The sequence below is a fragment of the Scyliorhinus torazame genome, chromosome 5 (genome assembly GCF_047496885.1).
Source record: "Scyliorhinus torazame isolate Kashiwa2021f chromosome 5, sScyTor2.1, whole genome shotgun sequence".
Taxonomy (NCBI): Eukaryota; Metazoa; Chordata; class Chondrichthyes; order Carcharhiniformes; family Scyliorhinidae; genus Scyliorhinus; species Scyliorhinus torazame.
The window spans coordinates 74302142-74326223 of record NC_092711.1 but is presented as its reverse complement, the minus strand read 5'-3'; the positions used below and the strand labels follow the sequence as shown (position 1 = coordinate 74326223).

Below are 24082 nucleotides of genomic sequence, written 5' to 3'. Positions count from 1 at the left end.
ATTTAAACAGACTGACAGGGAATCAAATACAGAACTAACAGACAGACAGACTCAGAGAATTAAAGACAGAACTAACAGATTTAAGAAATTGTTTGAATGTTCCGACAGGGCACGCAACGGTCAAGCCCTGTTTATTATGTTTCCTTTAGGTGTTATCCGCACCCTTAATTATATAATTTGGACAGAGTTATCCGTTCTCCGTAATATTCAATCTGATCAACCCGAAGTGTCCAACAAGTCTAGACAACGGTTGATATACTTATTTATCGAAAATCACCTTTTATCGTGACGGTATTAGGCAACCCTAAGGATCATCATCACTCATTTACCTACCCAGAGATTTAAGGAGCCCTGGTACTCCAACTCGGACTATTTAGGGGAAGGACTCTAACCCCCCCAAGGTTTCCAACCCGGTTCTTTAGGAAGGATTTTAACCTCCCAGGGACTCCAATCTGGTACTTAAGGGACTTTAGGAGATCCAATCCTCCAGGGCCTCAAACCCAGTACTTTAAGAAGGTCCAACCTTCTAGGGGACCTATAGCACCAACCCGGTTTAAGAAGGTCTAACCCTCTAGGGATTCCAACCCTGGTACTTTAGGGAGGACTCTCACCTCCCAGGGACTCAAACCCGGGATTCTAGGGAGGACTTTAACCTCCCAGGGACTCCAAACCCTGGACTGTTTAGGGACGACTCTAACCTCCCAGGGTTTCCAACCCGGTACTTTAGGAAGGTCCGATCTTCCCGGGACCCCGACCTTAAGAAGGTCCAACCTTCCTGGGACTCCAACCCGGTACCTTTAAGAAGGTCCAACCTTCTAGGGACTCCAACCCGGTACTTTAGGAAGGTCCAACCTTTCCAAGGAACTTGATAACACCAACCCTTCTTCGTAACGGGTTCGCCGGACTGCTTTGATTTCGTCAGAGTCTTCACCGAAACCGAACAGCAGGGCGTGGCCACACTCGGGACAGCAGAGGGGGAAACCAAAGTGGTAACAAGGGTACTCCCGTTTGGTGCGCAAGTCCCTCCTCAGCATCCGAATGCGATCAGTCTGTTACGCCGTCAGGTTCCAGGAAGGCGCCTGTGAAATCCCACTTCTGACACTAAATGAGGATTCTTTTGCAGCCAGTCCGGATGAAATGATCAGTCGAACACCTCGTAACTTTAACATGTTTATTTCTCGGCCGGGGCTAAAACCACTGTGTCTCTTGAAAGTCACAATAGCAAGCCAAAGTCAATACATCTAACAGCAGGATTTATACATTTTTGGTTCATTTCTGAGGGCAGCTCCCTCGCATTCCTATCTGTGCTCTCAGCTCAATTATAATTCAGCCCCCTCAATTATAATTATCTTTAAGCCTAGTGCACCCATTCCCAAGGCCGTTATTGCAGTTTGTCTGGTTCAAAAACAAGAGATACATTTTTGCTACCAGAAGCCTGTCTTGACATTTCTTCACACAAAGCTTTACCTAACATTTTGATTTTCCCATAAAGTTCCAATCCATCTTGAGCCAAACTCTCATTTATCGATCATCAGCCAAACTCTCAGCAGCAGAGGCAGCTGATCGGATTTACTCAATCTCAGTCACAAAGAAGCTCCACAAGCTCCTCACACTTCTTGTTGGCGCTGAGGATGGAAGAGACAGAGGAGAGAGAGAGTACTTCAAAAGGAACTAACTTGTGTCAGAGATATGAATAAGTTTCAACACACTGCGTATTTAACACCAATCTAATTTATTTGACTTTTAGCTAGAATATTAGCCCCTGTAAATGGGCTGGAGTTTGTTATCAGCAGAAATGAACATAGTTCAGTCCTGAATGTGGAATTAACAACAAAATCCATTCACTGTGGTTACTTGTGGCCTCGTTGATGCTGCTGCAGGTTGGATGCCTGAGTGAATCCCTTCCCACACTCTGAGCAGGCGAATGGCTTCTCCCCAGTGTGAACTCGCTCGTGTCTCAGCAAGTGGGATGACCGAGTGAATCCCTTCCCACACTTGGAGCAGGTGAATGGTCTCTCCCCAGTGTGAACTTGCTGGTGTCCGGACAGAGTAGACAACTGAATGAATCCCTTCCCACACTGTGAGCAGGTGAATGGCCTCTCCCCAGTGTGAATTCGCTGGTGAATCAGCAGGTGGGATGACCGAGTGAATCCCTTCCCACACTTGGAGCAGGTGAATGGTCTCTCCCCAGTGTGAACTCGCTGGTGGCTCTGCAGGTCATCTGATCGAGTGAATCTCTTCCCACACTGAGCGCAGGCAAATGGCCTCTCCCCAGTGTGAATTCGCTGGTGATTCTGCAGGTTGGATGACTGAGTGAATCCCTTCCCACACTCTGAACAGGTGAACGGCCTCTCCCCAGTGTGAACTCGCTCGTGTTTCAGCAAGTGGGATGGCCGAGTGAATCCCTTCCCACACTTGGAGCAGGTGAACGGTCTCTCCCCAGTGTGAACTCGCTCGTGTTTCAGCAAGTGGGATGACCGAGTGAAAGACTTCCCACACTTGGAGCAGGTGAATGGTCTCTCCCCAGTGTGAACTCGCTCGTGTTTCAGCAAGTGGAATGACCGAGTGAAAGACTTCCCACACTTGGAGCAGGTGAATGGTCTCTCCCCAGTGTGAACTTGCTGGTGTCCGGACAGAGTGGACAACTGAGTGAATCCCTTCCCACACTGAGAGCAGGTGAACGGCCTCTCCCCAGTGTGAACTCGCTGGTGTCTCAGCAGGTTGGATGTATCACTGAATGCCTTCCCACACGTGGAGCAGGTGAATAGTCTCTGCCCAGTGTGTATTTGCTGGTGTGTGAACAGGCCGGATGACTGAGTGAATCTCTTCCCACACTTGGAGCAGGTGAATGGTCTCTCCCCAGTGTGACTGCGTCGATGAATTTCCAGCTTGGATGGGACAGTGAATCCTTTTCCACAGTCCGCACATTTCCACGGTTTCTTCTCCGTGTGACTGCATTTGTGGCTTGTGAGGCCTGATGACGTGTCCGGTTTCTCCCCATTGTGAACGATGCTTTTTCCTTCCATGTTCAAAATCCGCTGATATTCAGGATATGATAAATTGAGGCTCTGTCAGATCCTGATGTGATGCTTGGTTTGTGTTTCCGGACCTTGAAGCCTTTCCTTCGAACACCCGGTGAAACTGATTCAAAACAGAAAATAGAGTGAGAAAGAACCCACAAAAACACAAAGGCAGGTTGTGAAATTGAGCTGAATGAATCTGGTCATTTGTGGGGCCGGCACTGGGAACAAAAGTGACCATAAACACCCAACTGGCCCCTTTGGGAGGAGAAAGAGGTGAAGAGGGATTTTGTATATCTATAAGACATATTAAAGAGAATAGATGGCAAAGCAAATACGATCTTGAGCTTCATAAACAGTAATATTGATTCCGAAACAGGGAAGCCAGGCTACCGGTGACACAGTGATTAGCACTGCTGCCTCACAGTGCCAGGGACCCAGGTTCAATTGCGGCCTTGGCAACTGTGTGTGTGTGGAGCTTGCACTTTCTCCCAGTGTCTGCATGGGTTTCCACCAGGTGCTCAGGTTTCCTCCCACAGTCTGAAGAAGGGCAAGTTAGGTGGATTGGCCTTGATAAATTTCCCCTTAGTGTCCAGGAATGTGCAGGTTCGGTGGGGCTATGGGGTTACAAGGACAGGGTAGGGGTGTGGGACTAGGCAGGGTGCCCTTTCAGAGAATCGGTGCAGACTTGATGGGCCGAATGGCCTCCTGCTCTGTGGGAATTCTATGGTTCTAATTCTATTCTCTGAATCTTTATAAAGCTCTGGTCACCACTCTTCAGGAAGAATGTGAAAATTCTTGGAGAAGGTGCAGAGGAGATTTACCAGAATGGTTCCTGCAAAGGAGGTTGAGGGAGACTTGATTCAGGGACAAAAGCTTAGGCCAGATTTCCATCGGGTGGGCAAAGAAACTGTTTCCATTCACTGATCGTACAAGCAGTCGGGACACAGATGTAAAGTTTTGGGTAAAACCTGGATTGAACTATATAAGATGCTGAGGGGTCTTGACAGGGTGGATGTGGTGAGAATGTTTCCTCTTGTGGGAGAATCTAGAACAGGGGGGTTACTGTTGCAAAATAAAGGGCCACCCATTTCAGATGGGGATAAGGATATTTTTTCTCTTGAGGGTTGTAGGACAGGGTGTGGCACAGTGGTCAGCATTGTTGCCTCACAGCACCAGGTACCCAGTCTATGACTCATCTTTCATTCCCTCACCTACAGTATAAATATCTCCCACTTTCTCTGTCTTTTAGCTTTGACAAAGAATCATCTGGAATCGAAATGTGAGCTCCTTTCTCTCCCCACTGATGCTGCCAGACATGCTGAGATTTTCCTGCATTTTCTCTTTTGGTCCTGGGTTCAATTCCGACCCTGGGTGACTGTGTGGAGTTTACACGTTCTCCCTGTATCTGTGTGGGTTTCCTCCGGGTGATCCGATTTCCTCCCACAGATCAAAGGTCTGCAGGTTCGCTGGATTGGCCATGCTTAAATGGCCCTGAGTCTCCAACAATGTGCAAGTTGGGTGGGATTATGAGGGTGGGGTGGGGAGCTCTTTCGGAGGGTCGATGTGGACTCGATGGGCTGAATGGGGTCAATCTGCACTGTAGAGATTCTATGACTTTGGAACACATCTTTAAAAGGCAGTGGAAGCAGTGTTCTTGGATATTTTTAAGGCAGAGCTGGATAGATTCTTGATAAGCAAGGAGGTGAAAGGTTATCGGTGTTGGCCAGAATGTGGAATTGAAGTTAAAATTAGATCAGCCGATGGGGCAGCACGGTGGCGCAGTGGTTAGCACTGCTGCCTCATAGGTCCGATCACAGCCCCGAGTCACTGTCCAGGTACAGTTTGCACATTCTCCCCATGTCTGCGTGGGTCTCACCCTCACAACTCAAAGATGTGCCGGGTAGGTAAATTAGCCACAATAAATTGCCTTTTAATTGGGAAGAAGAAAAGAATTGGGTACTCTAAATTTAAGGGAACAATATTGGAAAATAAAAGAATTAGGTACTCCAAATTCTTTTTTAAAAATTAGATCAGCCGCAAACTTATTGAATACTGGAGCAGACCTGAGGGGACGACTCCCAGTTTGTGTGTAAGGAGCAGGCTCGAGGGGCCGACTCCCAGTTTGTGTGTAAGGTGCAGGCTCGAGGGGCCGGCTCCCAGTTTGTGTGTAAGGAGCAGGCTCGAGGGGCCGACTCCCAGTTTGTGTGTAAGGTGCAGGCTCAAGGGGCCGACTCCTAGTTTGTGTGTAAGGTGCAGGCTCGAGGGGCCGACTCCCAGTTTGTGTGTAAGGAGCAGGCTCACCAAGACAGACGGTAACATTTGAATTGATTGAAAGTTTACTGATGACCATGAAACCATTGTCGATTGTTGGTTCACTCATGTCCTTCAGTGAAGGAAATCTCTGTCTGGCCTACATGTGACTCCAGATCCACAGTCAGCTGGCTGACTCTTAAAATGCTCTCTGAGATGCACTCAGTTCAAGGGCAATTAGTGATGCTGGCCCAGCCAGCGACACCCACATCCCATGAATGAACAGAAAAGAAAATCTGCCATCCTTACCTGGTCTGGCCGACACGATTCCAAACCACAGCAATGTGGTTGACTCTTTAAATGCCCTCCGAGATCCAGCAGAGGGTAGTAGACCGGACCTGCTGATTGGCCGTTGCTGGGGAAATTTGCATACGTCCGTGTGCTCACCCTAACTTGGAGGCGTACATGAACAAGAGACCCTACCTGTTCAAGTGAAGACAAGCATCCAGCAGAGGGCAGTAGAGCGGAGCTGCTGATTGGCCGTTGCAGGGGGAATTTGCATACGTCCGTGTGCTCACCCTAACTTGGAGGCATACCTGAACAAGAGACCCGAGCTGTTCCAGTGAAGACAAGCATCCAGCAGAGGGCAGTAGAGCGGAGCTGCTGATTGGCCGTTGCTGGGGAAATTTGCATACGTCCATGTGCTCACCCTAACTTGGAGGCGTACCTGAGCAAGAGACCCTAGCTGTTCAAGTGAAGACAAGCATCCAGCAGAGGGCAGTAGAGCGGAGATGCTGATTGGCCGTTGCAGGCGAAATTTGCATACGTCCGTCTGCTCACCCTAACTTGGAGGCGTACATGAACAAGAGACCCTACCTGTTCAAGTGAAGACAAGCATCCAGCAGAGGGCAGTAGAGCGGAGCTGCTGATTGGCCGTTGCAGGGGAAATTTGCATACGTCCGTGTGCTCACCCTAACTTGGAGGGATACCTGAACAAGAGACCCAAGCTGTTCAAGTGAAGACAAGCATCCAGCAGAGGGCAGTAGAGCGGAGCTGCTGATTGACCGCTGCAGGGGAAATTTGCATACGCCTGTGTGCTCACCCTAACTTTGAGGTGGTTTGTGGAGGAGCTCTTGTCAAGTGACACTTAAACCTGAAACATTTCTTCAGTGTTTCCCTCCCTACCCCCTCCTCTAACCAAAAAAACCAACCGCTGTAAGGATCAAGAGGAAGGCTCGAGGGCAGGTAGAAGTGGAAAGTTGAACCGTGATGTCACAGCCTGCAGGTAAGGAATTGGCTGGTGACTGGTAAGTAGTTTTTATTTATTTTCCCTCATGTGTTATCGTGCGGGGCGCAGTGGTTGCTGAGTGAGTGCTTGCTGAGAAGGGGAGTGAATAACAGGTAAGCTCTTTCTTTCCTTTTTTTTTATCTAGAGGGATGACAGGGAAGGTAGTGCAATGTTCCTCCTGCAGAATGTTTGAGGTGAGGGACGCCGTCAGTGTCCCTGCTGATTTCATCTGTGGGAAGTGCACCCATCTCCAGCTCCTCAGAAACCACGTTAGGGAACTGGAGTTGGATGAACTTCGGATCATTCGGGAGGCAGAGTTGGTCATAGATAGAAGCTTCAGGGATGTAGTTACTCCGAAGAATAAAGATAGATGGGTGACGGTGAGAGGGGCTGGGAGGAAGCAGTCAGTACAGGGATCCCCTGTTGCCCGTTCCCCTTAGTAACAAGTATACCGCTTTGGATACTGTTGGGGGGGGGGGGCTTACCACGGTTAAGCCATGGGTACAGGTCTCTGGCACAGAGTCTGTCCCTGTTGCTCAGAAGGGAAGGGGGGAGAGCTGTACAGCATTAGTCATTGGAGACTCCATAGTTAGGGGGATAGATAGGAGATTCTGTGGGAACGAGAGAGACTCACGGTTGGTGTGTTGCCTCCCAGGTGCCAGGGTGCGTGATGTCTCGGATCGTGTTTTCGGGATCCTTAAGTGGGAGGGGGAGCAGCCCCAAGTCGTGGTCCACATAGGTACCAACAACATAGGTAGGAAAAGGGATGGGGATGTAAGGCAGGAATTCAGGGAGCTAGGGTGGAAACTTAGATCTAGGACAAACAGAGTTATTATCTCTGGGTTGGTACCCGTGCCACGTGATAGCGAGACGAGGAATAGGGAGAGAGGAGTTGAACACGTGGCTACAGGGATGGTGCAGGAGGGAGGGTTTCAGATTTCTGGATAATTGGGGCTCATTCTGGGGTCGGTGGGACCTCTACAAACGCGATTGTCTGCACCTGGACCAGAGGGGTACCAATATTCTGGGGGGGAAATTTGCTAATGCTCTTCGGGAGGGTTTAAACTAGTTCAGCAGGGGCTTGGGAACCTGAATTGTAGCTCCAGTATACAGGAGGTTGAGAGTAGTGAGGTCATGAGTAGGGTTTCAAAGTTGCACGAGTGTACCGGCAAGCAGGAAGGTGGTTTAAAGTGTGTCTTCTTCAATGCCAGGAGCATCCGGAATAAGGTGGGTGAACTTGCGGCATGGGTTGGTACCTGGGACTTCGATGTTGTGGCCATTTCGGAGACATGGATAGAGCAGGGACAGGAATGGTTGTTGCAGGTGCCGGGATTTAGATATTTCAGTAACTCAGGGAAGGTGGTAAAAGAGGGGGAGGGGTGGCATTGTTAGTCAAGGACAATATTACGGTGGCAGAAAGGACGTTTGATGAGGACTCGTCTACTGAGGTAGTATGGGCTGAGGTTAGAAACAGGAAAGGAGAGGTCACCCTGTTAGGGGTTTTCTATAGGCCTCCGAAAAGTTCCAGAGATGTAGAGGAGAGGATTGCAAAGATGATTCTGGATAGGAGCGAAAGCAACAGTGTAGTTGTTATGGGAGACTTTAACTTTCCAAATATTGACTGGAAACGCTATAGTTCGAGTAAATTAGATGGGTCCGCTTTTGTCCAATGTGTGCAGGAGGGTTTCCTGATAGAGTATGTAGATAGGCCAACGAGAGGCGAGGCCATATTGGATTTGGTACTGGGTAATGAACCAGGACAGGTGTTAGATTTGAAGGTAGGTGAGCACAATTCGATTACGTTTACTTTAGTGATGGAAAGAGATAGGTATATACCGCAGGGCAAGAGTTATATCTGGGGAAAGGCAATTATGATGCGATGAGGCAAGACTTAGGATACATCGGATGGAGAGAAAAATTGCAGGGGATGGGCACAATGGAAATGTGGAGCTTGTTGAAGGAACAGCTACTGCGTGTCCTTGATAAGTATGTACCAGTCAGGGAGAAAGTGGTCGAGTGAGAGAACCGTGGTTTACTAAAGCAGTCGAAACACTTGTCAAGAGGAAGAAGGAGACTTATGTAAAGATGAGACATGAAGGTTCAGTTAGGGCGCTCGAGAGTTACAAGTTAGCTAGGAAGGACCTAAAGAGAGAGCTAAGAAGAGCCAGGAGGGGACATGAGAAGTCTTTGGCAGGTAGGATCAAGGATAACCCTAAAGCTTTCTATAGATATGTCAGGAATAAAAGAATGACTAGGGTAAGTGTAGGGCCAGTCAAGGACAGTCGTGGGAAATTGTGCTTGGAGTCCGAGGAGATAGGAGAGGTGCTAAATGAATATTTTTCGTCAGTATTCACACAGGAAAAAGACAATGTTGTCGAGGAGAATACTGAGATTCAGGCTACGAGACTAGAAGGGCTTGAGGTTCATAAGGAGGAGGTGTTAGCAATTCTGGAAAAAGTGTGAAAATAGATAAGTCACCTGGGCCGGATGGGATTTATCCTAGAATTCTCTGGGAAGCTAGGGAGGAGATTGCTGAGCCTTTGGCCTTGATCTTTAAGTCATCTTTGTCTGCAGGAATAGTGCCAGAAGACTGGAGGATAGCAAATGTTGTCCCCTTGTTCAAGAAGGGGAGTAGAGATAACCCCGGTAACTATAGACCAGTGAGACTTACTTCTGTTGTGGGCAAAATCTTGGAAAGGTTTATTAGAGATAGGATGTATAATCATCCGGAAAGGAATAATTTGATTCGAGATAGTCAACACGGTTTTGTGAAGGGTAGGTCGTGCCTCACACACCTTGTAGAGTTCTTTGAGAAGGTGACCAAACAGGTGGATGAGGGTAAAGCAGTTGATGCGGTGCATATCGATTTCAGTAAAGCGTTTGATAAGGTTCCCCATGGTAGGCTACTGCAGAAAATACGGAGGCATGGGATTCAGGGTGATTTAGCAGTTTGGATCAGAAATTGGCTAGCTGGAAGAAGACAAAGGGTGGTGGTTGATGGGAAATGTTCAGACTGGAGTCCAGTTACTAGTGGTGTACCACAAGGATCTGTTTTGGGGCCACTGTTGTTTGTCATTTTTATAAATGACCTGGAGGAGGGCGTAGAAGGATGGGTGAGTAAATTTGCAGATGACACTAAAGTCGGTGGAGTTGTGGACAGTGCGGAAAGATGTTGCAAGTTACAGAGGGACATAGATAAGCTGCAGCGCTGGGCTGAGAGATGGCAAATGCAGTTTAATGCAGAAAAGTGTGAGGTGATACATTTTGGAAGGAATAACAGGAAGACTGAGTACTGGGCTAATGGTAAGATTCTTGGCAGTGTGGATGAGCAGAGAGATCTCGGTGTCCATGTACATAGATCCCTGAAAGTTGCCACCCAGGTTGAGAGGGTTGTTAAGAAGGCGTACGGTGTGTTCGCTTTTATTGGTAGAGGGATTGAGTTTAGGAGCCATGAGGTCATGTTGCAGCTATACAACACTCTGGTGCGGCCGCATTTGGAGTATTGCATGCAATTCTGGTCGCCGCATTATAGGAAGGATGTGGAAGCATTGGAAAGGGTGCAGAGGAGATTTACCAGAATGTTGCCCGGTATGGAGGGAAGATCTTATGAGGAAAGGCTGAGGGACTTATGGCTGTTTTCGTTAGAGAGAAGGTTGAGAGGTGAATTAATTGAGGCATACAAGATGATCAGAGGATTGGATAGGGTGGACAGTGAGAGCCTTTTTCCTCGGATGGTGATGTCTAGCACGAGGGGGCATACCTTTAAATTGAGGGGAGATAGATATAAGACAGATGTCAGAGGTAGGTTCTTTACTCAGAGAGTAGTAAGGGCGTGGAATACCCTGCCTGCTACAGTAGTGGACTCGCCAACACTAAGGACATTCAAATGGTCATTGGATAGACATATGGACAATAAGGGAATAGTGTAGATGGGCTTTAGAGTGGTTTCACAAGTCGGCGCAACATCGAGGGCCAAAGGGCCTGTATTGCGCTGTAATGTTCTATGAGATGGCTGAGCAAGCCACTCGGTTTAAGGGAAATTAGGGATGGGCAATAAATGTTGGCCCAGCCATTGACTCCCACAAATGATTAAAATAAAATCCTGGAGACTCCAGTCAGTCAATCCGGGAGAGTTGCCATCTGGTCCAGGCACCTTGTCCTCTGTAAAGATGGCGGCCGGTAACCCGGGCCTGTCACCGCTCAGCTCTCACTCTGTTCGGTGCTGTTTAAGACGGGACCGTTAACATTTTCCTCGTGAGTTGAAGCCTCCACGGGGTATTTATGAAGCCTCCCGGCTCACTCCGCAGCTTCTATTGCTCCCGGCTACAATCCTGAAAGTTGCTTGATTGTTTCTTTCCCGCTCCTCGCATCGTCAGCGACAACCTGAACTGCGGATGCGCCGGCACAGCCCGAACGGTGACAGTGCCCAGGGAGTGATTGGCGGCGGTACCGGACCAATAGGAATTGTGAGGGTTGGCCTGGCGGACCGGACGGGAGCAGCTGGTCCTCCAACCGATGGTAGTGAGTGAGGGGCGGGGCTGGACTGTGAGTGAAGCATGCGCAGTGCGGGTGATGGGCAGACGGGTCCACAATGGGTAAAGGGGGGGATGGTGGGGCGGAGGATCCAGTGGGTGGACGGAGAGGCTCCGGAAACCCTGGGAATAAACTGAGCGGATCCCCCCTCCCCCTGTTTACACCGACCAGGGCCGCAGCTTCCAGATCAATGAAGAGCAGCTTTGTATCAGGTTGGTCATTGGTTCCAGAGGTTGTTCCCTGGTCTCCAGTGTCGCTTCTTTATCAGTGAATCATTGAATGGTTACAATGCAGATTGAGGCCATTCAGCCCGTCCTGTTTGTGCTGGCTCTCTTTGCCAGAGCAAATCAGCTCCTCTCACTCCCCTGTCCTTTCACCAACAAGACCAGCAGCAAATATTCCCCATCCCCAGTTACCTGTGGAGAAGATGATGTTTGACCTTCTTGACCCGCTGCAGTCTGTGTGGTGAAGGTGCTCCCACAATGCTGGAGTTACAGGTTATTCACCTTCTTGGTTAGGAATCGAACAGAGTGATCAGGGATCACCCAATTAGTAGGGTCCAAACTGAAGGACCACCCAAAAGAGCACGAAAACCCCCCCAAGAATAATAAGAGTTCGCCACATGTTCGTCCTCTCTTGGACCTGGTACCCCGGTCCGGCCATCTCCAATTGCAACAACACCAGAAGCAAGTCCAAGTTTAACGCTCGCTACCAGACGGATGAGTCCCGCTGAGCAGCAGTTACTCCTTCGGACTCGATAGATCCAGAATCGACCAGTGGCTACTGTTTCTCTGACCTAAACCGGGTGTCCAAAGTTAAGTACAGGTTGTCATAGTCGATAGGTGTAGTTAACTAGTAGTGTTTATGTTGCATGACTAATTGTGTGTAAATAAAATAGCCTTGACCTTGAACTAACTAACTGGTGTTTGGCTCTTTGGTCGATAGCCGGTTGAACCTTGTGTTGGTATCATTTGATTCCTGGCGACGCGAAGCATTAGAATATAGATAACATAGAAAGAAGGGCAAACTCACTGATTGCCATCATTGGAACTGAGCCACAGAAAGGACAGAGTAAAAGAAGAAAAGGCAACAATTTGATTGGTCGATTGGCCTCCTTCTGCACTGAAGGAATTCTATGGTTCTGAGACTCCATTTGTCAACAGAATATTCATCAATAATTTGGTTTTCTGCAATTTTGATTTGTCGGCTCAGATTGAATCAAGGCATCAGAAACAGGAACAGGAGTCGGTTATTCAGTCCATGTTCTAAACATGCAGGATATTTTGAAGCAGAGATTTTCTGAAGCATCAACACCAGGATGTGTAAAGAAATGGGACAGGAGCCTGGGTCTTTGCTGCATCATCAACAGATCAAGAGTCAAGGATTGCTTCCTGAGATTGGAAGGTAACTCACGGAGTTCCCACATTCCAAATCAGAGACAGGGAACGACAGGCCCCACAATCACAGGGAAGATGCTTGAGGATCCTAACAGATTCAGTTTCTGATCACTGGGGTGGAGAAGGAGCCATTAGAGATTCTCAAATGGCTTCTGAAAAACAAGGTCACGTCTTAATAATAACAATAATCTTTATTGTCACAAGTAAGCTTACATTAACACTGCAATGAAGTTACTATGAAAAGCTCCCAGTTGCCACATTCCGGCGCCTGTTCGGGTACACAGAGCGATAATTCAGAATGTCCAAATTACCTAACAGCACGTCTTTCGGGACTTGTGGGAGGAAACCAACGCAGACACGGGGAGAACGTGTAGCCTCCAACAGACAGTGACCCAAGCCAGGAATCAAACCTGGGACCCTGACCCTGGACATTGAATTCTCCCGAACAGGCGTCGGGATGTGGCGACTAGGGGCTTTCACAGTAACTTCATTGCTGTGTTAATGTAAGCCTACTTGTGACAGAGGATTATTATTATAAATAAATCAAATCAAAACTGGCTCGTTGGTCCAGGGGTAAGATTCTCGCTTCAGGGGTTGTGCTCTATGAAAATGTGAGAGGTCCCGGGTTCAAATCCCAGATGAGCCCTTTGATGTTGTTTCTTATTGGGGGCAGCACGGTAGCATAGTGGTTAGCACAATTGCTTCACAGCTCAAGGGTCCCATGTTCGATTTCCGGCTTGGGTCACTGTCTGTGCGGAGTCTGCACGTTCTCCCCGTGTGTGCGTGGGTTTTCTCCGGGTGCTCCGGTTTCCTCCCACAGTCCAAAGATGTGCAGGTCTGGTGGACTGGCCATGCTAAATTGCCCTTCGTGTCCAAAATTGCCCTTAGTGTTGGGTGGGGTTACTGGGTTATAGGGACAGGGTGGAGATGTGGGCTTGGGTAGGGTGCTCTTGCCAAGAGTCGGTGCAGACTCGATGGACCGAATGGCCTCCTTCTGCACTGTAAATTCTATGATAACCTATGAAACCTGGGTGAGGGTCACATTCAGGAGAAGTTATTAAAATGGAACAGATAAACTATATCAGGATTTACTGATATTTCCATTTGAATCACTGCTCCTGGCACCTGACACCTCTTGATCCATCACATCAACATTTGGCGGAACTGACTGCGCTGAGGTCTGTCTTGGATTAAAAACTGGAGGATCACTTGTCATCACAGAATCCTAGACATTTACAGCACAGAGGCCATTCAGCCCATTGTGTCTGTGTTGGCTGAAAATTCCTTGTCCAGTCTAATCCCATTTTCCACCTCTTGGTCTGTAGCCTGCAGATCACACAAACTCCACATACGATGAGGGTTTCTGTCTCTACCTCCCTTTCAGACAGAGTTCCAGATCCCCACCACCCCGGGTGAAGAAAATCCTCAATTCCCCTCTAATCCTGCCAACAGATACTTAAATCTCTGGCCCCAGGTTACTGATCTGTTTGTTCATGAAATAGGTCCTTCTGCCATCTGATCCACTATATCTGGGACCCTCAATGTTGCACACCTCAATTAAATGTCCACTCAGCCTCCTCTGTTCCACAGAAAACAATCGATCCAATCGTTCCTCTTGTTAAAATTCCCTAATCCTGGAAACATCCAGAAAAACCTCTTCCGTACTCTCTCCAGGAAGAATGTGATTGTACTGGAATGTGGTGACCAGAACTGTGCTCAGTGCTCTAGCTGTGATCTAACTCATGTTTTTTAGTTCTAGAATACCCATTCTCTAACCTTCAATGTGATGGAAACTGACAGCTGCAACCTGTCAGCATTTGAAAGATATTTACAAATGATTCGAGAGTTTCTTACAGTTGGGATCTTTCTCTGTTCTGTCCATTCGAGGTGTTTGATAACAGACTTTCTCCTGTGAATATCCAGCTGGAGTTTTGGGCCTTGATGTGTTTCCTTGTTCATCTTGTTGCCTCTAATCATTGAATCTTGTGGTTTCAGACACCAGAGAATCAAACTCCCAGCAACAGATTGTCTTTTACTGACTTTCTTAACAGCTCTGCAATAATACAGGCATAGTCATTCCTGACATAGTTCTGGTCCTCAGTGAAATACTTAAATGATGAGCTTTAGATGTTCTTCATATATTCCACAGGAAACTAAGGCGCCCACCAGAGAGTAAGGGAGTGAATCTGAACCGTGTCCCCGGGAAAGGAGCACCCTTGGGACCAGCCATCTGCCTTTCCCTCGGGGAACAGAACCGATGGGGACCTCGCCGCAAACCACACATCAAGGAAGCCCCCAAAGCCGGCCTGCCTTTCAAATCGGCCCGTGGGGAGGTATATTAAGCTCGTCTCCACTCAATAACGCCAATCTCAGCCGGAAATCGGAGTGGGAAATCATTAACCAGTGGCTCTGTGCGGGAAATCATTAACCAGTGGCTCTGTGTGCGGCAAATCATTAACCAGTGGCTGTGTATGCGGCAAATCATTAACCAGTGGCTCTGTGTGCGGCAAATCATTAACCAGTGGCTCTGTGTGCGGCAAATCATTAACCAGTGGCTGTGTGTGCGGCAAATCATTAACCAGTGGCTCTGTGTGCGGCAAATCATTAACCAGTGGTTCTGTGTGCGGCAAATCATTAACCAGTGGCTCTGTGTGCAGCAAATCATTAACCAGTGGCTCTGTGTGCGGCAAATCATTAACCAGTGGCTGTGTGTGCGGCAAATCATTAACCAGTGGTTCTGTGTGCGGCAAATCATTAATCAGTGGCTCTGTGTGCAGCAAATCATTAACCAGTGGCTCTGTGTGCGGCAAATCATTAACCAGTGGCTCTGTGTACGGCAAATCATTAACCAGTGGCTGTGTGTGCGGCAAATCATTAACCAGTGGCTGTGTGTGCAGCAAATCATTAACCAGTGGCTGTGTGTGCAGCAAATCATTAACCAGTGGCTGTGTGTGCAGCAAATCATTAACCAGTGGCTGTGTGTGCAGCAAATCATTAACCAGTGGCTCTGTGTGCGGCAAATCATTAACCAGTGGCTGTGTGTGCGGCAAATCATTAACCAGTGGCTCTGTGTGCGGCAAATCAATAACCAGTGGTTCTGTGTGCGACAAATCATTAACCAGTGGCTCTGTGTGTGGGAAATCATTAACCAGTGGCTCTGTGTGCGGCAAATCATTAACCAGTGGCTCTGTGTGCGGCAAATCATTAACCAGTGGCTCTGTGTGCGGCAAATCATTAACTAGTGAACAGAGTTAATTTTCAGAGAACCACTTTCACTTGGAATTATTTTTCCATGGAAGTGGCTGATCAGCCATGATATTGTAGAGAAGAGCATGCTCAATGGGCTGAATGGCCTGCTCCTTTCCTATGTACCAGTCCTGGGAGTGTTTGTTGGGGACAGTGTAGAGGGGGCTTTACTCTGTATCTAACCCCGTGCTGTACCTGTCCTGGGAGTGTTTGATGGGGACAGTGCAGAGGGAGCTTTACTCTGTATCTAACCCTGTGCTGTACCTGTACTGGGAGTGTTTGATGGGGACAGTTTAGAGGGAGCTTTACTCTGTATCTAACCCCGTGCTGTACCTGTCCTGGGAGTGTTTGATGGGGAGAGTGTAGAGGGAGGTTTACTCTGTATCTAACCCCGTGTTGTACCTGTCCTGGGAGTGTTTGATGGAGACAGTGTAGAGGGAGCTTTACTCTGTATCTAACCCCGTGCTGTACCTGTCCTGGGAGTGTTTGATGGGGACAGTGTAGAAGGATGGAGCTTTACTCCCTGTCTAACACGTTGCTCTGTGTAGATCAATGTTGGTCACACTCCAGCTTTTCACACTTTGAACCGGTGTTTTCTCTTTCTGCACCTGTGTTATCCATGTCAAATGTTTAAATATTCAGGAGGAACAATGTTTATGTTGAAACCCGATCGAGCCCCTCGTCCAGAACCTGAGCCACAGGCTACAGCTGGTGTGTAACCTGTAACCAGATCCCAGCAGCATTAAAACAAGCTGACAACCGACAGTAGCTCCTTGTATAGCGAAAGCTGCTCCCGGACTGTCAGCAGAAACAGGACCGAAGAAGACCCTCAAGCTCTTCGCCATAAATATGAAGCTAATGAGGTAATCACAATTTGCAGTCAAATATATTTAACCCCTCCCATCTCTCTCTGTACCCCAAAGCCCGACCTTGCATAGAAATTTGGGAAGGACACAAAGGCGTTTGTGGGAGCGAGGTGAAGCAACAAGAGGGGATGATGATGGGGGGGGGGGTTGTGGAGGGTAGTGGAGAGGATCTGAGAGGGAAGGTGGACAAGGCTGTGTCATGGGGGCGGCTGCGGGGGGAGGGGGGGGCGGATTCCGGAGGGGTCCATTCCAGAGGAGGGGGGTCCTAGAGGCCTCGGGTAACATAGAACATTACAGCACAGTACAGGCCCTTCGGCCCTCGATGTTGCGCCGACCTGTGAAACCACTCTAAAGCCCATCTACACTATTCCCTTATCGTCCATATGTCTATCCAATGACCATTTGAATGTCCTTAATGTTGGCGAATCCACTACTGTTACAGGCAGGGCATTCCACGCCCTTACTACTCTCTGAGTAAAGAACCTACCTCTGACATCTGTCTTATATCTATCTCCCGTCAATTTAAAGCTATGTCCCCTCGTGCTAGACATCACCATCCGAGGAAAAAGCCTCTCACTGTCCACGCTATCCAATCCTCAGATCATCTTGTATGCCTCAATTAAGTCACCTCTTAACCTTCTTCTCTCTAACGAAAACAGCCTCAAATCCCTCAGCCTTTCCTCATAAGATCTTCCCTCCATACCAGGCAACATTCTGTTAAATCTCCTCTGCACCCTTTCCAATGCTTCCACATCCTTCCTAGAATGCGGCGACCAAAATTGCACGCAATACTCCAAATGCGGCCGCACCAGAGTGTTGTACAGCTGCAACATGACCTCATGGCTCCGAAACTCAATCCCTCAACCAATAAAAGCGAACACACCGTACGCCTTCTTAACAACCCTCTCAACCTGGGTGGCAACTTTCAGGGATCTATGTACATGGACACCGAGATCTCTCTGCTCATCCACACTGCCAAGAATCTTACCATTAGCCCAGTACTCTGTCTTCCTGTTATTCCTTCCAACATGAATCACCTCACACTTTTCTGCATTAAACTCTATTTGCCACCTCTCAGCCCAGCGCTGCAGCTTATCTATGTCCCTCTGTAACTTGTAACATCCTTCCGCACTGTCCACAACTCCACCGACTTTAGTGTCATCTGCAAATTTACTCACCCATCCTTCTACGAGGGGAGGTTACTGAGATCCCCCCACCCCCCAGCATGATGGGGTCTGGGGGAAAAGAGTCGAACCACAGAATCCCTACAGTGCAGAGAGAGGCCATTCAGCCTATTGGTTCTGCACCGACCCTGTGAAAGAGAACCCAAATCTAGGCCCACTCCCACCTGGGTGTGGGTGCATGTCTTGGGGAGGTGTCCTGTGTGTGTGGGGGGGGTCCTGTGTGTGGGTGCGTGTCTGGGGAGGTGTCCTGTGTGTGGGAGAGGTGTCCTGTGTGTGGGTGTGTGTCTGGGGAGGTGTCCTGTGTGTGGATGCGTGTCTGGGGAGGTGTCCTGTGTGTGGGGGAGGTGTCCAGTGTGTGGGTGGGTGTCTCGGGGAGGTGTCCTGTGTGTGGGTGTGTGTCTGGGGGCAATGGCCTGTGTGGGGTGTGTGTCTGGGGAGGTGTCCTGTGTGTGGGGGAGGTGTTCTGTGTGTGGGGGAGGTGTCCTGTGTGTGGGAGAGGTGTCCTGTGTGTGGGGGACGTGTCCTGTATGGGGTGTGTGTCTGGGGAGGTGTCCTGTGTGTGGGTGTGTGTCTGGGGGCAATGTCCTGTGTGGGGTTTGTGTCTGGGGGAGGTGTCCTGTGTGTGGGGGAGGTGTCCTGTGTGTGGGTGTGTGTCTGGGGGAGGAGGTGTCTGGGGAGATGTCTTGTGTTTGTGGGTGTGTGTGGGGGACGTGTCCTGTGTGGGGTGTGTGTCTGGGGAGGTGTCCTGTGTGTGGGGGAGGTGTCCTGTGTGTGGGGGAGGTGTCCTGTGTGTGGGTGTGTGTCTAGGGGAGGTGTCCTGTGTGTGGGGGACGTGTCTTGTGTGGGGTGTGTGTCTGGGAGGTGTCCTGTGTGTGGGTGTGTGTCTGCGGGTAATGTCCTGTGTGGGGTTTGTGTCTGGGGAGGTGTCCTGTGTGTGGGGGAGATGTCCTGTGCGTGGGTGTGTGTCTGGGGGGTCCAGCTCCCCTCACTGACCCCCTGTTTTGTTTGCTTTACAGGCCGTGGGGCAGGACGTTGTTGCTGGCAGTGAGGCCTCCTCTCCTCCCCCTGCTCCTCCTCCTGGGTACGGGGCTCGGCTGCCCCTCAGACTGCCTCTGCTGGAGCCCGAACCGGACGGGGAGCTGCTCGTCCCGGGGGCTGGAGTCGCTGCCGCGGGGGATCCCGGCTGGCACGCGGGCGCTGGACCTAAGTGACAACCGGCTGGAGTGGCTGGACTGGGGCCCGGGACGGGGCCTGAGCCGCCGGCTGGAGGAGCTGGAATTGGGCCACAACCGGCTGCGGGAGCTGGAGGCCGGCGCCCTGGGCGGCTGCAGCGCCTGGGCCTCGGCCACAACCTCCTGCGCTACCTGCAGCCCGGAACCCTCCGCGGCCTGGCCGCCCTGCGCAGCCTGGAGCTGGCTGGCAACCCGCTGCTGCTGCTCGGCGACCACACCTTCCGCGGCTTGGCCGCCCTGCGCACCCTCAGCCTGGGCTCCCCCGAGCTGGCCTGGGCCGGCCCGCGAGCCTGGGCCGGCCTCAACCAACTCAGCGTCCGTGGTGCCGCGCTGACCTGGCCACCCGGTCCTGCCCTCTCCCCCCTCCTCAACCTGACCGCCCTCCGCCTGCTGGCCTTCCCCAAGGCCGCCGCCCTGCCCGGCCGCCCCTTCCAGGACCTCTCCCGCCTCCGCCTGCTGGAAATCGACTCCTGGGCCTCACTGGCCCAACTAGGCCCCGATTGCCTCCAGGGCCTCAATTTGGTTTGGCTCTCAATCACTCACTGCAACCTCAGCACTGTCCCCCATGCCAGCCTGAGGACTCAGGCCTACCTGCGCTTACTCAACCTCTCCTATAATCCCATCAGTGCCATCCGCGGAGCGCTGCTGCAGCACGTAACCCGCCTGGAGGAGCTGCGATTGGTGGGCGGCCGTCTGCGCATCATCCATGACGCCGCCTTCCGCGGCCTCGTCTACTTCCGGCTGCTGGACGTCACGGCCAATCAGTTGGCCAGCTTGCCGGCTGCTGCCTTCCGCTCGCTGGCCTCCCTCCAGAGCCTGGGCCTCGGCCTCAACCCGCTGGCCTGCGACTGCCGCCTGCTCTGGATCGTCCGCCGGCGCCACCGCCTCCGCTTCCTGGGCCCCCAGCCGCCCACCTGCGCCTCCCCGCCGTCCCTCCACGGCCGCCGCCTGCCCGAGGCCGCCGGCTCCCTCCCTGCCAGCACCTTCAGTTGCCGCCGGCCCCGCATCCGCGACAAGAGGCCGCAGCGGCTGCAGGCCCGAGAGGGCCAGACAGTCACCCTCCGCTGCTCGGCCGACGGCCAGCCACCGCCCCTCATCCTGTGGCTCAACCCACGGCGCCAGCGGCTGGGCCACCCCGAGGCGGGGATGAGCCTCCCCGGGGCGGGGATGAGCCTCCCCGGGGGCCTGGGCCTAGTATCTGAAAATCTGGGCCTGAACCCCGAGGACCGCGGCCTCCTCCCTGGGCGTCCGGACCCCAGCCTGCCCCCCGCGCCCCCGCTCCTCTCCGGACCCGCCGTGGGCCGCAGCCGCCTCCTGCCAGACGGCAGCCTGCAGATCACCTCGGTCCGCCGCATGGACTCCGGCACCTATCGCTGTGTGGCCCGCAACGCCGGCGGCAACGACACGGCCTCGGCCTCGCTACAGGTGCGGCCACTCTCGCTACAGGAGCTGGGACTGGCTAGGCGCTCCGACTCCCGGGCCAAGGCCGGCCTACGGCCCGGATATCCCTTCGACACCCACACGCTGCTGGTGGCCACCACCATGGGCTTCGCCTCATTCTTCACCGTGGTGTCGCTCTGCTTCACTTTACTCTTCATCTGGAGCCGGGCCAGCGGGCCCATCAAACACAACAACATCCATGTCGACTTCGTGCCACACGCGGGCGGGGGCGGCAGAGGTGGCGACGGGGATGACGCTAAATTCAACATGAAGGTGGTCTGAGGGCTGACGTCACTGTCCGAGACGTCACTGCGACCCCATCTATGCTGCAATTGCTAAAGGACAAGTGTCCCATATGCCTTTTTCACCATCCTATTAACCTGTCCTTCCACCTTCAGAGATCTCAGAACAAACACACCACGGTCCCTTTGTTCCTCAGACGCCCCAGTGTCATGTCGTTCATTGAATGCTTCGTTGTCAAATTACGCCTGCCAAAGTGTGTCACCTCACATTTTTCAGGGTTAAATTCCATCTGCCACGTTTCTGCCCATTTGACCATCCTGTCTACATCTTCCTGTAACCAAAGACACTCAACCTCACTGTTAACCATCAGGCCAAGCTGTGTGACAGCCACAAAGGTAATGATTCTACCCCACACATCGTCATCTATGCCGTTTATATAAATGACAAACAACAGGGGACCCAGCGCAGATCCCTGTGGTACGCCACTGGACACTGGCTTCCAGACACTAAAGCAGCCATCTGTCATCTTCCTCTGTCTCCTACAGCCAAGCCAATTTTGAATCCACCTTATCACGTTACTCTGTATCACATGTGTATTTGTCTTCTTTATAAAGTCTCCCATGTGGGATCTTGGCAAAGGCTTTGCTGAAATCTATGTAAACTACATCACTACCACCATCGACATACCTGGTGTCAATCAATCAATCAAAATTTGTTAGGCATGACCTCCCGCTGCCAAAGCCATGCTGACTATTCCTGATCAAACCTTGCCTCTCCAAGTGGAGATAGATTCTCTCCTTCTGAATTTTCTCCGATAGGTTCCCTACCACTGATGCGAGACTCACTGGTACTTAGTTCCCTGGCTTATCTCTACAACCTTTCTTAAATAGTGGGATCATATTAGCTGATCTGCAGTCCTCTAGCACCGACCTCGTCGCCAAAGAGCAATTAAAAATTTGGGTCGGGGCCCCTGCAATCTCACCTCCCACAGCATCCTGGGACACAATTCATCCAGACCTGGAGATTTGTCCACTTTTAAGCTTGCCAACACTTCCAATGTCTTGTCACTCCCTCTGTCAATTCGCTCAAGAACCTCACAGTTTCTCTCCCCGAGTTCCAAGTCTATCTCCTCATTCTCTTGGCTGGAGACGGATGTGAAATATTTATTCAACACCCAACCAATGTCCTCTAAAGTTTCTCTCCATTTAGATAATAAATTGCCTTTTTATTCCTCTGACCAAAATTGATAACCTCACACTTATGCATGTTAAATTCCATCTTATCAAATGTATTCTGGAAGTCCAAACACATCTACAGTACCCCCATTATCCGCCTGGCTTGTTACATCTTCCAAGAATTCCAACAAATGAGTCAAACACGATTTACCCTTTACAAAACCACACTACAAAGTCTTACAACATCAGGTGAAAGTCCAACAGGTTTGTTTCGATGTCACTAGCTTTCGGAGCGCTGCTCCTTCCTCAGGTGAATGAAGAGGTATGTTCCAGAAACATATATATAGACAAATTCAAAGATGCCAGACAATGCTTGGAATGCGAGCATTAGCAGGTGATTAAATCTTTACAGATCCAGAGATGGGGTAACCCCAGGTTAAAGAGGTGTGAATTGTGTCAAGCCAGGACAGTTGGTAGGATTTCGCAGGTCAGATGGCGGGGGATGAATGTAATGCGACATGAATCCCAGGTCCCGGTTGAGGCCGCACTAATGTGTGCGGAACTTGGCTATAAGCTTCTGCTCGGCGATTCTGCGTTGTCGCGCGTCCTGAAGGCCGCCTTGGAGAACGCTTACCCAGAGATCAGAGGCTGAATGCCCTTGACTGCTGCCCCGACTGGAAGGGAACATTCCTGCCTGGTGATTGTCGCGCGATGTCCGTTCATTGCCACACTGACTCTGATGGATTGCGGTTTGGCTTTCCAAAAGTCCAATTACTACTTCCTCAATAATGGATTCCAACAGTCTCCCAACTACTGGCTTAAACTAACTAGTTTCCTACTTTTTGAACAGGAGGGATTACATTAGACTTTTCTACTAATGCAGTGACATTGTCACTGGATCAGTGTCCCGTCCCCCCCCCCCCGGTCTCTACGAGGTTGTTTGCGGAGAGGAGCCAGAAGCAGCGGATAGTGAGAGTGGAGAATGTCCATCGGGGCTGGTTTCGCACACTGGGCTAAATCACTGGCTTTCAAAGCAGACCAGCAGCACGGTTCAATTCCCGTACCAGCCTCCCCGAACAGGCGCCGGAATGTGGCGACTAGGGGCTTTTCACAGTAACTTCATTTGAAGCCTACTTGTGACAATAAGCGATTTTCATTCATTGTTTCATTCAGCTCTCGGGCAGCACTGAGGATTTGTAAACCCCGCCTCCCGACACTGACCTCTCACCTGATACCTCACAATGCCAGGGCAATGACTGACGGCAGCTCCTGACCAATAGGGTGAAGGGGTGGATTCGAAAGGCCGGTGGGAATCGGCTGGTCCTCCAGCCAATCGGAGTGAACAAGGAGGCGGGACTGGGCCGAGTGAAGCATGCGCAGTGCGATTAATGGCGGCGTTCTTTCTCGGATGCATGATCCGTAAAGGAGGGAATGGCAGGACCGAGGGAGAGCTCAATTAGGCGCGTCGTTGGACACACTTCTTAAACATGTTATATTAACCGAAAATCCTACCGGTATCGGGGGGGACCTGAGCGGAGCCTGCAGCTTTCTCACAGACGAGACTAAATAGCGGCCATCTCTCTCGCGCGTACTCGAGGGGCTGCGCATGCGCATTCGTCAACGTTCTTGGGGCACGAGCAGCAATGCGCGCGCGCATCCACCGTCTGTCTTGGGGGCAGCAGCGGAGCGCATGCTCAGTCGCCATCATTGCAATATTTTTGGAATGTTTCACCATGACACACTGTTTCACTCTGAGTTACAAATTCTCATTTATGAGGCAGAACAATGATACATGTCCAGGGCAGTGACAATAATTCGTATTTATTGTGCCTTGACAAAATCAAGCATTTTAACACATCGCAGAGAAACGTTATAAAATAACAATTGACACTGGGCAACATGAGGAGATATTAGGAGAATCTTAATGGAGGAAAGTGAGTGAGAGAGTCGGAGAATTTGAAGGAGGAAATTCCAGAGCTTGTGGCCCAGTCAAATGATAAAAGGCCAGTAATGGTGGACCGAATAAATCAGGTATGCTGTAGTGGCCAGAATTAAATTAGTGCAGAGATCTTGAAGGGGTGTGTGAGGAGATTACAGAGATCAGGATGATCACAACTATAGGAATTGAAGAATGGGAAATTTCAACTTTTGGTACTTCTTAAAAGGAAAGTGAGCACAGGGGATGGGTAAACAAGACTTGTTTGT

General features: G+C 50.5%; 1 protein-coding gene and 1 long non-coding RNA gene across 3 annotated transcripts; one reads left to right on the top strand and one right to left on the bottom strand.

Annotated features, from left to right (window-relative positions):
- Positions 1–1715: 1715 nt before the first annotated feature.
- LOC140418476 (uncharacterized) lies at positions 1716–23479 on the bottom strand. 2 transcript variants are annotated; one of them, XM_072501944.1, is made up of 2 exons: positions 23390–23479; positions 1716–3141 (listed from the first exon to the last, which is right to left on the bottom strand). In XM_072501944.1, the coding sequence occupies exon 2, from the start codon at positions 3024–3026 to the stop codon at positions 1851–1853; it is 1176 nt and encodes a 391-aa protein (XP_072358045.1). In that variant the 5' UTR covers positions 3027–3141; positions 23390–23479; the 3' UTR covers positions 1716–1850. The 2 variants fall into 2 exon arrangements, with proteins under 2 accessions (XP_072358045.1, XP_072358046.1); XM_072501945.1 differs by lacking the exon at positions 23390–23479 and adding an exon at positions 23099–23368.
- LOC140418491 (uncharacterized) lies at positions 12403–19552 on the top strand. Its single transcript, XR_011945080.1, has 4 exons — positions 12403–12498; positions 14641–14824; positions 16380–16600; positions 18804–19552. It is a non-coding gene; the product is annotated as an uncharacterized lncRNA (long non-coding RNA).
- Positions 23480–24082: the final 603 nt, after the last annotated feature.

Coding starts and splice junctions, on each gene's coding strand:
- LOC140418476 (XM_072501944.1), bottom strand. CDS start 3,026: ATGGAAGGAAAAAGCATCGTTCACAATGGGGAGAAACCGGACACGTCA.